General features: G+C 37.9%; 2 protein-coding genes across 11 annotated transcripts in view; one reads left to right on the forward strand and one right to left on the reverse strand.

Moving 5' to 3' along the window:
- Positions 1–12,307, reverse strand: part of LOC108142351 (protein TANC2) — a 60,822-nt gene that overhangs the window by 7,938 nt on the left and 40,577 nt on the right. The gene's annotated exons all lie outside the window — the stretch shown is intronic.
- LOC108142359 (protein naked cuticle homolog) lies at positions 2,238–5,668 on the forward strand. The gene is made up of 2 exons (XM_017266161.2): positions 2,238–2,351; positions 2,423–5,668. The coding sequence occupies exons 1-2, from the start codon at positions 2,289–2,291 to the stop codon at positions 2,663–2,665; spliced, it is 306 nt and encodes a 101-aa protein (XP_017121650.1). The 5' UTR covers positions 2,238–2,288; the 3' UTR covers positions 2,666–5,668.

Consider the following 12,307-nt stretch of genomic DNA (forward strand, 5'->3'; position numbering starts at 1 on the left):
GGAAAAAGAAATATCAGAGTTTAAGAACTATTTTTGTATGAGCTTTGAATTAAGTATATTTAATTAAACATATACAAATTCTTGTTTAATATGTTTAAGCACCAATCTAATTTAAAGGGTTTACCAAATAAGATAGATTATTATCCTTTCTTATTATATAAGAAGAATAGGTTTCCTCAAATACTCGTTTAAAAACTGATATATGGCTACGTCCGAAATGTTTCTATAAGTGCTTTGAGTGAAGTATTATTAAACTAATCATTTGGGTTCCCTATTTTACTTTGTAAACTTAAATTTTCATTAATGTTAATTAGCAATATATACTTCATTCTTTTTAAATAGATCTGGTTTTTGCTTTGTATCCTTCCTTTTTTGTTACGAACTCTCTGAGCTCCCAGACTGTGAGTGTCTCTGATCGGCAGGCTTCAATCTTGGATCTGTGAGCTACCGGGATCAGCTGGGGAATTCCATGGCGCTGATCTGCTATCCATCGATCTGGGGATCAATAGATCCGTGGGCTGAGTTCCGCCTCTATCTCAGCGTAATTAAACTGCGGTTCGCTTTGGTCCGTTTCGATGCGCTTCACTCAACCCAATCCAATCCAATCCAACCCAACCCAATCCGATCCAATCCAATCCAAAACCAAGAGCAAGACCCAACCCAACCCCACCTTTCTTTCTTTCACTCGTGTGGTGGAAAGGCTTTCTTTAAACTAGTTCGTCGTGGGGTCTGGGATCTCTTATCGCTTCCCGCGGCGGCGTTTTAATTGGCCCCATCACTTCGATTAAGTTGTTGCCGGCACACGAGCCGTGCTTTGGAAAATAATTAACAAATTATGCCTGCCATACATGGGGCCATGGAAAATTTGAAAATTGAAAGAAAAAACATCACTTCTGAAAAGGTGATTTTCACTTTTCCCGCTCGGCAATTTGTCCGCGCGGAGACACAGAGAAAGAGGAGTTGCCGCGGCTACCGTGAAAAAGTGGCATAAAATTTGCACCGCTAGATGGAGATGATCGGAGTTAGTGAGATGGAAACAGGATGCTATTAAATAGTGTAATTTGTTAAGAAACACAGGTCAATGTTCATTAGGCGTTATGCGATCATGATGTCCATTAAACATTAATATCATATTTATTAAAATTTAAGTATCGGAGGTAATGAGATACAAACAGGATGCCTTTAAATGAAGTATTTTGTAGCGAAAGAAACAAAGTTAATAAATAATTATGGTACCATTAAAAAAAATCATTTCTAAATATTTATATATATATTATTTAGAAGCTCTTAAAAGTAGCCTTTACAGGAAAAACTTTGCTATTACTAGTTTAAATCCCAACACGAACTTCCACCAACCCACTTTTAAAAACCAATTTAAATGCTTGGCAAATTATAATCGTGAGAACACACCAGTATTTTTTTGGAGGAACAAATCATGTTAGAAATTTATGAACTGTCAACCGTTTGCTTGAACTTTGGCCGCTCCCAAACCGGCAAACAAATGAGCAGATCGAGCCAATTGACCGACTGACTACCAGCCAGAAAACTACAGTATATCGAGCAGCAAACTGCAAAACCCAACCGGATCGGATCCAAATGGCTGGAACCCCAAGGGGAGTCTCCTGCGCCGTCTCTCGTCGCATTGAGGCGCAGGTGTAATAATGCCAGCTGCCACAGAGCCGGGCCAGAAAAAGCCAGTAATTGTAATATGACAAACCCGCATTAATTTGCTCGCAAAAACTAAGGCGAAACCGAAACTGAGAAAATCGGCAGAGTCAGACTCCGAGACTCACACAGAAAGTAATTATTATGTTTTTATATATATTTAGAAAATAGAAATTCACATAAAATTAAGAGTTTGTACCCTCAAAAAACAAACAAAATCGAATTTAATAACAAAAATGTCCCTAATTTTAGGAATAATTGCATTAAGGCATTTATTTCCTTAAGTTCTTTTTTAGGCCATGCATTCCAAAAATTTAAAGTAATTGTTTTCTTAGTGTACTTGTTGTGCTAAACAAAATAAACAAAATTAGCAAAAAATGTATAGCATTCTGCAGTTAATATAAAAATTGTTTACCCTCGAAAATATACTTTTTCTTATAAAGATGTTTTTAATTAAAATAGAAAGAGCACAGAAATGAGCTTTTGTATATTTTAGATACATTTTATTATTGTAATTAGAAATAATGTGGTACTAAAAAAAATCTTAAATTTTTCTAAGTGCATGCAATGCAATTACAGCGGCGGTATTTAATGACCGAGTCCACCGAGCGGCAACAAGATTAATGGTTCATTCAAGAATTCGATTTTCGGCCACAACAACAACAACAGCAGGTTCATATCAAAATGTACGTTTTTTTTGGCTGCCATTTTTTTCTCCTTTAAATTATGAAAAATAAAATATACATCTCATGTTTAGCTGCGGGGCGTTTGCGAGAACCAACAACACAGCGTCACAGAACTTGGCGGTCCCAGACATTGTGACACCAGCCAAATGCAGCAGCAGCAGCAGCAGCACCACCACCACCACCACCACCAGCAACTCCAATGGAGTTGCCTGGCCAAGACTCGTTTAAGCCACTTCCACGAGGGTGTGGGCCCGGCCAACTGGCTGGTTAAATCAAATGATATTTCTACAACAGTTGCTTGTGTTGAAAAATAATTGTTTAAATGTCATAAAATAAACAACACAAGCCCAGCGGAGGGTCAACAAGTGTGGAGGTCTGCTGAAAACCGCAGTGAAAACTGGCCAAATTGAATAGAGTCAAAACGGCAGCTCAAAGACTTAGATTCCATTATAGATTAATTAAATTGGGGAAACGTTTGAGATCTAATGGAAGCTGGACTTAAATTAAAATCGTTTTAAGTGCCCATAATTATATAAACTAAGGCAATAATTTTGAAAACGTGGGGCACTTAAATTTAACTAAAATTAAATAAAGTTGATTAGAAAAATCGTAATAAATTTGTAGTACGGGTAATTATGAAAATAAATGTAATTAAGAGCAAGCTAAGTAGTTTGTGCCATTTAACCAGTTTTCAAGATATCTCACATAATTTATCCAAAGATTTCCACTTGGACCGCCCTCTAAACCTTGAAAACAATACAAAACACCACTCAGCATTATTCAGCCATGACAAATGTTTATGATCACGAATCGCGTATGGAGGAAAATGTTCGAGTATCATTTAGTGGGAAGCATTAGCGAATCGCATGCAAACGCTTTTGTGCGATTTTAAACGCGCTGGCATTTCAAAACCGCCCGTAAAAATCGCCCACTTTGCATTCGGCATCTAATGGCAGTCGTCGTGCTCGTTGGCGGTTTAAAAAAGTGCCCATTAAGCGGGGCCCAGTATTGTTGGTGCTCGTATCCAAAATCCAAATCCCCAGTTGCTTGGGCGCATTTTGGCCAACGATTCGATTGCGAAATCTTCTGGCTAGCATTATTAAACACACACTTTTTGTATTGTAATCATGCTTAGAATGTTGGCCGACTCTGTGGTGTTGGCTCAAATTGGTTTTCCTTGTCCCGGCGACTGCACAGAGAAAAACAAACTCAATTAGGAACAGATATCTGATATCAACTAATAACATTAAATCGAACACTTTTTTTTACCGTGTGGGGTTTGTCCACTTGAGTGGAGTGCACCGAAATCCAAGCCAAGACAAACAGCTCAATGCAAAGTGATTTCGGCACTCACAAGACTTTGTTTAATTAAGATTTTGCATTAAGTTGTGTACTCGTATGAATGTCAGCCCAATTTGAATACCAAATTTTATTAGGATCACCGAAACGTTGAAATGGATTTGCCATCGAATTGCAGGCAGTCAGGCAGTCAGGTGAAAGCATTCGCTCTGCTACTGGTAAGTGAAAAAGCTTGCCACACAATAAACAAGAGACCCGAACATTAATCAGTTGGGTAAACAAATCAAATGGCGGGAATAGTGTATATAGTAAACAAGAGACGAGATAAAGTTGTTGGGAGGGAAATACAAGTATGCCAGCAGTTATTGCGGACATTTCGACAATTGCAGCCGAATTGAGTGAGAAATTAAAGTCCACGGCGGCGGCACTACTACATGACCATAATTAATTGACAAGCTGGGAATTTGGTTTTCCATTGGCAATATAAATCAATGCTAGCCGAGGGAAAAATGCATGCTGAGCCTCTTTTCTTCGGCGAACATGGCCACGAGCGGTGAGAAAAATTAATGCATTTACTTAACGATCGATAAATCGACTCGAAAAAGCCGCTCGACGACAACCGAATTGCGCAAAAATATTATGACCATCGCCATGTGGCACATATCAAAGGCCTCCGCCAACTGTGGACCAAGATAATCCAATCCACAGCCAGATCAACAAGACCGAACACACGACCTGAGAAATTGTTTCTCAACATGCAAATGCCGTGCGATTTATTTGAGGAAGCGGCTCGCATGCCAAAAACCACCAGACACCCAAACTTAAACCACAAACTTAAACCAAGAAAAAAACAAAAACACCCAGAGATAGAGATACGAGGAGATAAACGGGTGAGATATAGAGACAGCCACCTGACTAGGTGAAATGGGTGAGAAAATATATCCATATGCCAGTATGCTAGTAATGCAAATGCTAGAAATGCAAAAGCAAATGCAAATGCAAATGCAAATGCATTTGGCAAGCGCTACCAGGCCGGGCGAAATTAAGTTGTTATTTGCCTGGCTCATTTATTTATGGCATTTCGAAAGTTGACAATCCTTTCGCTATCTGTCATCTGACCCATCGGACTTTGGACATTCAGCAGCTACCGACTTCTAACTCTCAGCCCGTTGAGTTGCAAATTGATTTTCCCACCAGCTTTCACATGAGCGGGTCAGAATAGTGATCACGATTCCCTCCTTCCCGCTGCCAAAATCTTACTTTCCACAACAACCCATAAAAATTATAACTATGTGAAGGAAGGCGCACACAAATCATAAAAGCAAATGAGCCAAAGCTGGGAAAAGATCACATACAAACGTATTTCGGTTTGTGCGTCAATCAATGAGCAATAAGCCTTTCTTTGGCTGCACCAAGCAAAAGTATTACCATAGTTGTGCATCAGTAAAAGTGTATTTCAACACAAATTAGCACTTTCTTTCTAATTTTCATTTTTATTATCCGATAAATACTACAATTGCAAGGAATATAATTGATTTTATGGTTCTTCTTTGCTTTTGAAAACGTGCATAGTACCTCAAAATATTTCTTTTTAGAAAAGTTTATGTGCCATTTTTGTTAACTGATTGGTTTTTAACGGTAGCCTGACCTCACGTATGAAATAAATATTTAAAGAGCCATTAAGGACTTGCTGATGACTTTATAAAGCAAGCCATGGGAAACCAATAAATGGTCTGGTATGGTTATGATATTTCCAATTTCCCAGACTAAAGCTTAATTTCACAAATCGTATGGTATGGGCAATTTGTGCATTTCGCGTAATATAAACTTAATATAAACTTTTTCTGTTTTTCAAACACACTGTTTATGAATTATTTTTCATATCTTAAAGGATGGAAGTACTTCCCATCTTTTAAAAATCGCATTTACTTTTGTATTTAGTTTCAGTTTTCAGTTTCCTTTGCTTAAAGCCCTTTTTTTGAGTGTAGAGCTCGGCTTAGAGTGTCATCACTTGGGATTGATTGGAGCATAAAGGTACTCTCACTCATCACACTCGCGGGGCGTCTTTAATATCACGGTCGGTGTTATTGATTTCTGGGAAAGTGAAATGCACTTTGGTGCGGTTCGGTTGGGTTTGGCGGTTACGGTTTTTTTTTTTGAGGCACTTCAGGTTGAGGTTTAGGAAGCGTTAACGTAACGAGAACAAGTTGGGCATAAAATGCATTGCATGCGCACTTTTTGTGGCGGCTTTCTAATGCCATGGCCAATAGGCGAGAGTCGTGGTCAGGTCGGTCATTTATGACCCCTCCACCTCCACTCGCTGGATTTCCCTGGGAGTGTGAAACGTGCTCGGCATGCCGAATGCCAATGCTAATGGCAATCGTAATGGAACTGCACAGGAAAATGGACCAGCCATTGCCATAAACATGAGCATCATTGTGGATGTACATCCACAACCACATCCATCCTCCATTCTCCATCCTCCAGTTGGTTAAGTACTCCACTTGAGTCCGGCTTAGTCGGGCGTAAATAATCTTGAGATGCATGCATCCACTATTGACTTATGGGTCAGGTGGGAAGAAGCATTTGGCATGCTCAGGCTCAGGTAAGACCAATCATATAGGGCGGCCCTAATGATAAGAAATGCTGTTAGGGGTTAATGAAGTTGTGGGAGCATTCAAGTAATTCGATTGGAAAAGAGAAGGGTTTTTACTAAGTTTTAAAACTGTATGCTTCACTAGACAGGTAATATTACTTATTTTATTTGTAAATAATTTATATTCATGATATTTTATAGAAGCATTTTTTTTAAAACTCCAACTACAAATGCCCAAGAAATCAACAATGCAGCGCATTGCCCAATTTAATTAGCAGCATTTTGGGTAAACAAACCGCCGACACTTTAACACCTTTTGTCAGACAAATCCGGAAACGGTCCCTTGGCCCTTCTATTATTGTTTACCTTTGGCCAAAGCTTAGAAAGTGAAAACTTTCATGATAAATCCAAATTATAAAGACCAAGCCAACACGAAGCGTTAATTGCTGTTCGTGGCTTGCACTCTTGTAAGCAATTTATTTAAAGTGTAATTATTTTCGCTGCTATTGTGTTCAATTTTGATGATGTTAATAGAGCTACGCTGCATTTTTGATGCTAATGAACTTTTATTAACATTTATATTTGCTTGGGAAAAAAATCCTAAAAAGAAGTGAAGCATTTAAAAATAATATTGTTAAAATAATTTAATTCATAACATATCCTTAATAAGCTCAGAGAACCATGGCTTCATTTTTTTCCGTGTAACTTGGCTCAACTTTGTTTGGACTTAATTTTCTCTGCATATTATGCAAATTTCACCCATTTCGCCATCGCTTCATCTGCTTTCATCCAAGAGTGTCTGCATGTTTTATCACTTTTCGCACAGCCCGTAGTCAAATTAATTTCAGTCAAAAACTTTGGCCCTGCCCTTTTGGGTTCGCTTTGAGTTGAGTTGAGTTGAGTTGGGTTGGGTTGGGTAGGTGTGCTTTATCCGCTGGCTCTTTCTTCGCCCGACTTAATGATTAATTTGGATACATGTATGTTTTATATTTCGCATTTATTGTGCTCGGACTTTTCTGCAAGGCATCTTGTGCCCGACAATGTGGCTCATATTTCTGCTGACAGGCCAACTGATGTCCAGGCCATCGTCTTTCTTCTTCTCCATTTCTCCCTTTTGTGGGCCCTATAGAAAGCAACTTTCTTTCCCATTTATCAAGGTACTGAAATTTGGCTGTTTTGGCCTTTGTTTTAATCGCTAATTGCACTTTGTGGCAGGCCACAATTTACTTGTTGGCAAATTGATATTTGGGCCAATAAAGATAAGCCGTGTAATTTGTTTTATATTTCTGCGGTCTGATGTGGGCAGTTCATTTATATGGGTTTTTGGGTTTATTTTGATTTTAATTACTGGTCAGGCGAAGTCAAAGTGAGTTAATTTTATGTGGGTGTGTTTATGATATGGCATGGACTTTAATCTGAATTGGTTCGTAAATTATATTTTGCCATTAAACTGTAAAGGCATATGGCAAATTATTTTGATTCAGTATTTAACAAATGACCACTTACTTGCAGTTGTCGTTTCTCAACAGGATTTTGCAATTAATATCAATTATTAATTACCCCATAAACTAAGAAATGTTAAATTTACCATATTTTACATAAAAGAAAATGTGTTATTGTGAACTTTTATTTTATGTTAGAATGATATATCTTGTAACTTGACCCATTCCATGGAATCATACATTGTTGCCACGCCTTCGTTAAGTGCAACGTAGATAAATGTCGAAGAGGCGGCTAATAAACATATTTCGCGGCATTTATTGAACAATTCCAGCAATTTACGTTTATTAGCGACCCACAACTAACTCGCGAAACGCTGTGAAGCCTTTGACTCATTTGCATTTTGCATGCAAATGTGGTCAGCACACATAAGTGTTTTCCAGTAGCTCAACCTGCAGCCAATTAGCGACTTACATATATTTGGTAGTGGCCTTTGCTTTGGCTCTTTGGGCGGTTTTAAAACTACCAATCGTTTTGGCTGAAACAAAAAGTTATATTTTCATGCCAGCCTTAATTACGGTCCAATTCTGATGGAAGATATTCGGAAAATTGATTAATTGTCGGTTTTGAGAATTGTTTTGAATGCGCCCAGCAGGTGGCGTTTTGAGTGTGTGCTTGCGCGCGGTTTTTGTCGCCTTCAAGTCGCGCCGTGAGTTCAATGGCGCGTTTGTGGCTTTGTTGCAATAATCAGTCGCTTGTTCGACATCGGATTATGATAGTAAATGATATGTTGGCTATGGCTATTTTCAATGTGCATTTATGCCTGATTGCAGCCATTGTTATGACCATAATTAAGCGAATCATTGTTAAGCGAGCGAAAGTCAACGTGGAAACGCTTGGCAGTATGTATTTTATAAGTGGTGGGTAATTAATGGTAATACATTCTAACAAAGCATAATATTTAGAGCTAGAAAAATACATTTAATTTTATAACAATCCTATTACAATTAATGATAAAGTTTCATAAAAGCAAGAAAGGCTGATATATGTTGAGTTAAGAAAATGTTAATATTTAATTTAAATAAATTAAAAAAAAATAAGATTCAATTTTATTATAAGGAAGCATATCCAGTTTTCAAAAGGGTATTACTTGATAAAAAAAATAGTACTAACTTTTGGTTAAGATATGAAATATTATATTCATTGGAAAGGGAGTACTGAAACCTGATCGATTATTATTGTACCACTTTACAAATTGAATATTTAGATTTCTAATCGGCATTTGAACAATAACTTGTGTATGCATAAAACTAGTTTAAGATATATTTCCCTATACCTACATTGCTTATTTAAATTGATATTAAATAACTGGATATTGAGCATGCCTTTCTCGAGAATAAATGTGTTTGCATTTGAGTTCCTGGGTCACACCCTCAATCCAACTTGAACCCATGAATATTTGCTCACATGGCGCTAAATCACGGCCAATCGAAAGTCATCGCGCTCAGTAATGAATAATTGCACAGCAGGTGGTATAAAAACAAAAAGATACCTGAGCTGTCTCACAATCGAAATCAGTTCGAGATGCGGCGATTCAGGCAGGTGTCGCACTGCACCAAGTAAATACATAAATCTCTTGCGAAATCGAAACAGCAGCCACTGGCAGAGCTAATGATACACGGCGACTGCCACACATCCATCCAATCGAATACCAATTACAATGTTTGACATTCCGCAAAGTAAAAGATACAGGCGAGTACACTAGGTGCGCTGCATTTGATTGATTGCCTTCCCCGGCTCGCGTTTTTTTGGCTTTTGCTAATCATTAATACGTGATGCTATCGAAATTGTGGATAATTAACGCCATATTTGTTGCCAGCAATGGACAATTAGACGAGGCACAGACCAAAAGGAAAAATAAATTGCATGCGAGATTAAAATCGCGCTTGGCGTTCATTTTCCTTGCGTCCGTCTAATGGGTCGAAAAACGCGCTCGAATCGCTCGTGAATCGCTGGTCGATATCGGCTTTATTTGGCGCTTTTAATGCAAACTATTTCGCATTTGAATCACTGGCATTTTCCAAGTTGATTTGTCGCCTGTGCATGTCAATCACAAACATTGAGGTACCTCGCTTTTTTTTGCGCCTGGGCATAAATATGTTTGCATTCACAGTGGCGTTTAAAATAATAGTTGTGATTTAAATGCATGGTGTAAAAGAATAAAGAATAATTAAAGCGCTGAAGTCTATTTCTTAAAATAGTACAAAAAATTTACTTGTAATAAATAAATGCAGCTTATCGAGAGGCCTTAAAGGAAATTTAAATGATTTTTTAAAGATTTCTTCCACTTTGTTAGTATTGGAATTTATGATTATCAAAAAAACTTTATTTCAAAAAATGTTTATTGTTTTTCTTGATTTTCATTTTGAATAGCAATGTTAATAAAATTGTATTTTGGATAAGCATTTTTGAGGTAATTTTTTTTCGGTTACTATAAATCGGTTCATAGCTGTCCGTTTTATATCGACCAGCTTATAACACGATTTCCAAACGATAATTAGACGGAGACCACGGGGCCAGCTGCCACTTAATCTAATGACAGTTCTCGGGCCCCACCGCAACTCACTTGGGAGGCAACTCCCCGGCTGATCGGCAATTGGCTAAACGACTTCTGGTTTGGCTCAGATAGATAGTTATGTAAAGTGTTTGGTGGCTACCAAAAGAGCCAACTACACCGATAGCTGACACACTTCCGACACTCGAGCAACGCAGGCATAACCATATCCATGTCGTTACCATCGCGAAGAAATGGAGAATCATGGCAACCGCTCCAATTGTCGCTGGCCAAAACAGAGACTGGCACTCATTCTCCGGCCATAAACTCAATTCGCTTCAATTGCCTGCCATTGAGCAAGTTTTTCCGGGCGCATCGGGACTCATCTCAAAATCACATCAACTTAAATCACATCAAATCAAATCAAACCAAACCGATTCGAATAGTATCGCGAAGAGTCGTATTAATCAGTCGCGATTGTAAAAGGAAACTTTCTTTCTTGGGCATTTCTTTGCTGGCGTTTTCAAAGGCTTTGACTTGTTTGTGTATTTGACTTAATGGCACTTAGGTGTCGAACATTTTATGATTTTACGATCGATGGTGTTATATGGCGCTGTCTGCTTTGGCTGGCTGTTGATTAATTCCGGCAAATTGGGGAGGACAACAGATGTGGGCTTTGTTTACAAAGTGTTATCTATTGAAGCGCCAATCTGAAGTTTGTTATGGAAATTGTAAATGAATTTACGTAGCTTGTACCCTAAACTTATTTTGTTTAAAAATGTTTATAAGCCAAGCTTATCTTCCATATCTTTAATATTATTTTTGTAAAAAGAAAGCTCCAATGCATAAATCCCAAAATCACTTTTCCACTTTCGCAAAAATTCAAATCAAATCTTTTGGCAACACAATATGACAATAATTAGAAATCAATTTACACGTCGGATTTGGATCACCGCCGATCTCTCCCGACTTTTGGAGCATTGTTTGTCTAGCCCGTCCTTTTTGGACTGTCGGATCAGAGTCGGCGGCCGAAATTTACATCCATGTCCATGTCATGTGTCCGAGCAACTTGGCACGTTTATGTTTGCTTATGCGCGAGTATTAAAGTCTTAAGTGAAATCCCATGTCACGTGTCAGAGAGCGGACCGAAAATACAACCCAGTCGAAAATGAAAACTAAAAACCGAAAACTGAAGCTCAAGCCCCCTTCCAAACGGAAATCAATTGAGAATCGCTATGAAATAAATACTTCAGCAAATGCGAATGTTAATAAATATGCTGCGAGAAGTCGGCAAGAAGTATGCAGAGGAAAAAAATGATTATAAATATTTTACATAGATTATTTAATAATTTGCTTCCAAGTTTACTAATTTTGAAACCTATTGAGGGCATGGGATTTTTATACAGTTTGTGAAAGAGTAGAATAGGTTTTTAATAAATAACTTTAGGTTTTTAATAACGAAAGTCTCAGAACACTATTTTATTTTATTAAAGTATTGAAAACTCTAATTAAATTAAACCGTTTAAAATCAAAAATTGGATATTTCGTACATTGTAAACTAGTTAGTTACATTTAATTTGGTTTTAACACGAAGTTAAAAAATATAATGATTTAAAATATCATTATGAAATAACATTTTCAAAAACTTTTACCTTTGTGCTTTTCCCTTAATCTAAAAAAAGAAAAATGTACAACAAATTATAAAAATTACATTGCTATTTTTGAAAAACATATGTAAGTGGTTGAGGTAATATTATTATATTTTTTTCTCTGTGCAAAGTGTGTAAATTGGTCCGGCTTAGAAAGCAGAAGACACTGGACGGTGGTCGGAGGCCTGAGGCGACGGCTGGCCGCCGAAGTGACCCAGTTTCCCCCCATCTTCATCTCCATCTCCATCTCCATCTCCAACCCCATCTCCGTTGGGATCTCCAGTTGCAGCTCCAGCCACAGCTGCTCCTCCTGCTGCCAACTGCTACCCAACTTCGTCTGCCGGCAAGCGGTGGAAAAACAAACTGTCAGTTTAACCATTTGACAGTCGCTTTGAGATACACAAGCGCAGATATGAGA

This window comes from Drosophila elegans, unplaced genomic scaffold (assembly GCF_018152505.1).
Source record: "Drosophila elegans isolate 14027-0461.03 unplaced genomic scaffold, ASM1815250v1 contig_208, whole genome shotgun sequence".
NCBI lineage: Eukaryota > Metazoa > Arthropoda > Insecta > Diptera > Drosophilidae > Drosophila > Drosophila elegans.

Coding starts and splice junctions, on each gene's coding strand:
- LOC108142359 (XM_017266161.2), top strand. CDS start 2,289: ATGGTTCATTCAAGAATTCGATTTTCGGCCACAACAACAACAACAGCA. Junction 2,352..2,422: donor CAGCAGGTTCATATCAAAAT/GTACGTTTTTTT, acceptor TCTCATGTTTAG/CTGCGGGGCGTTTGCGAGAA.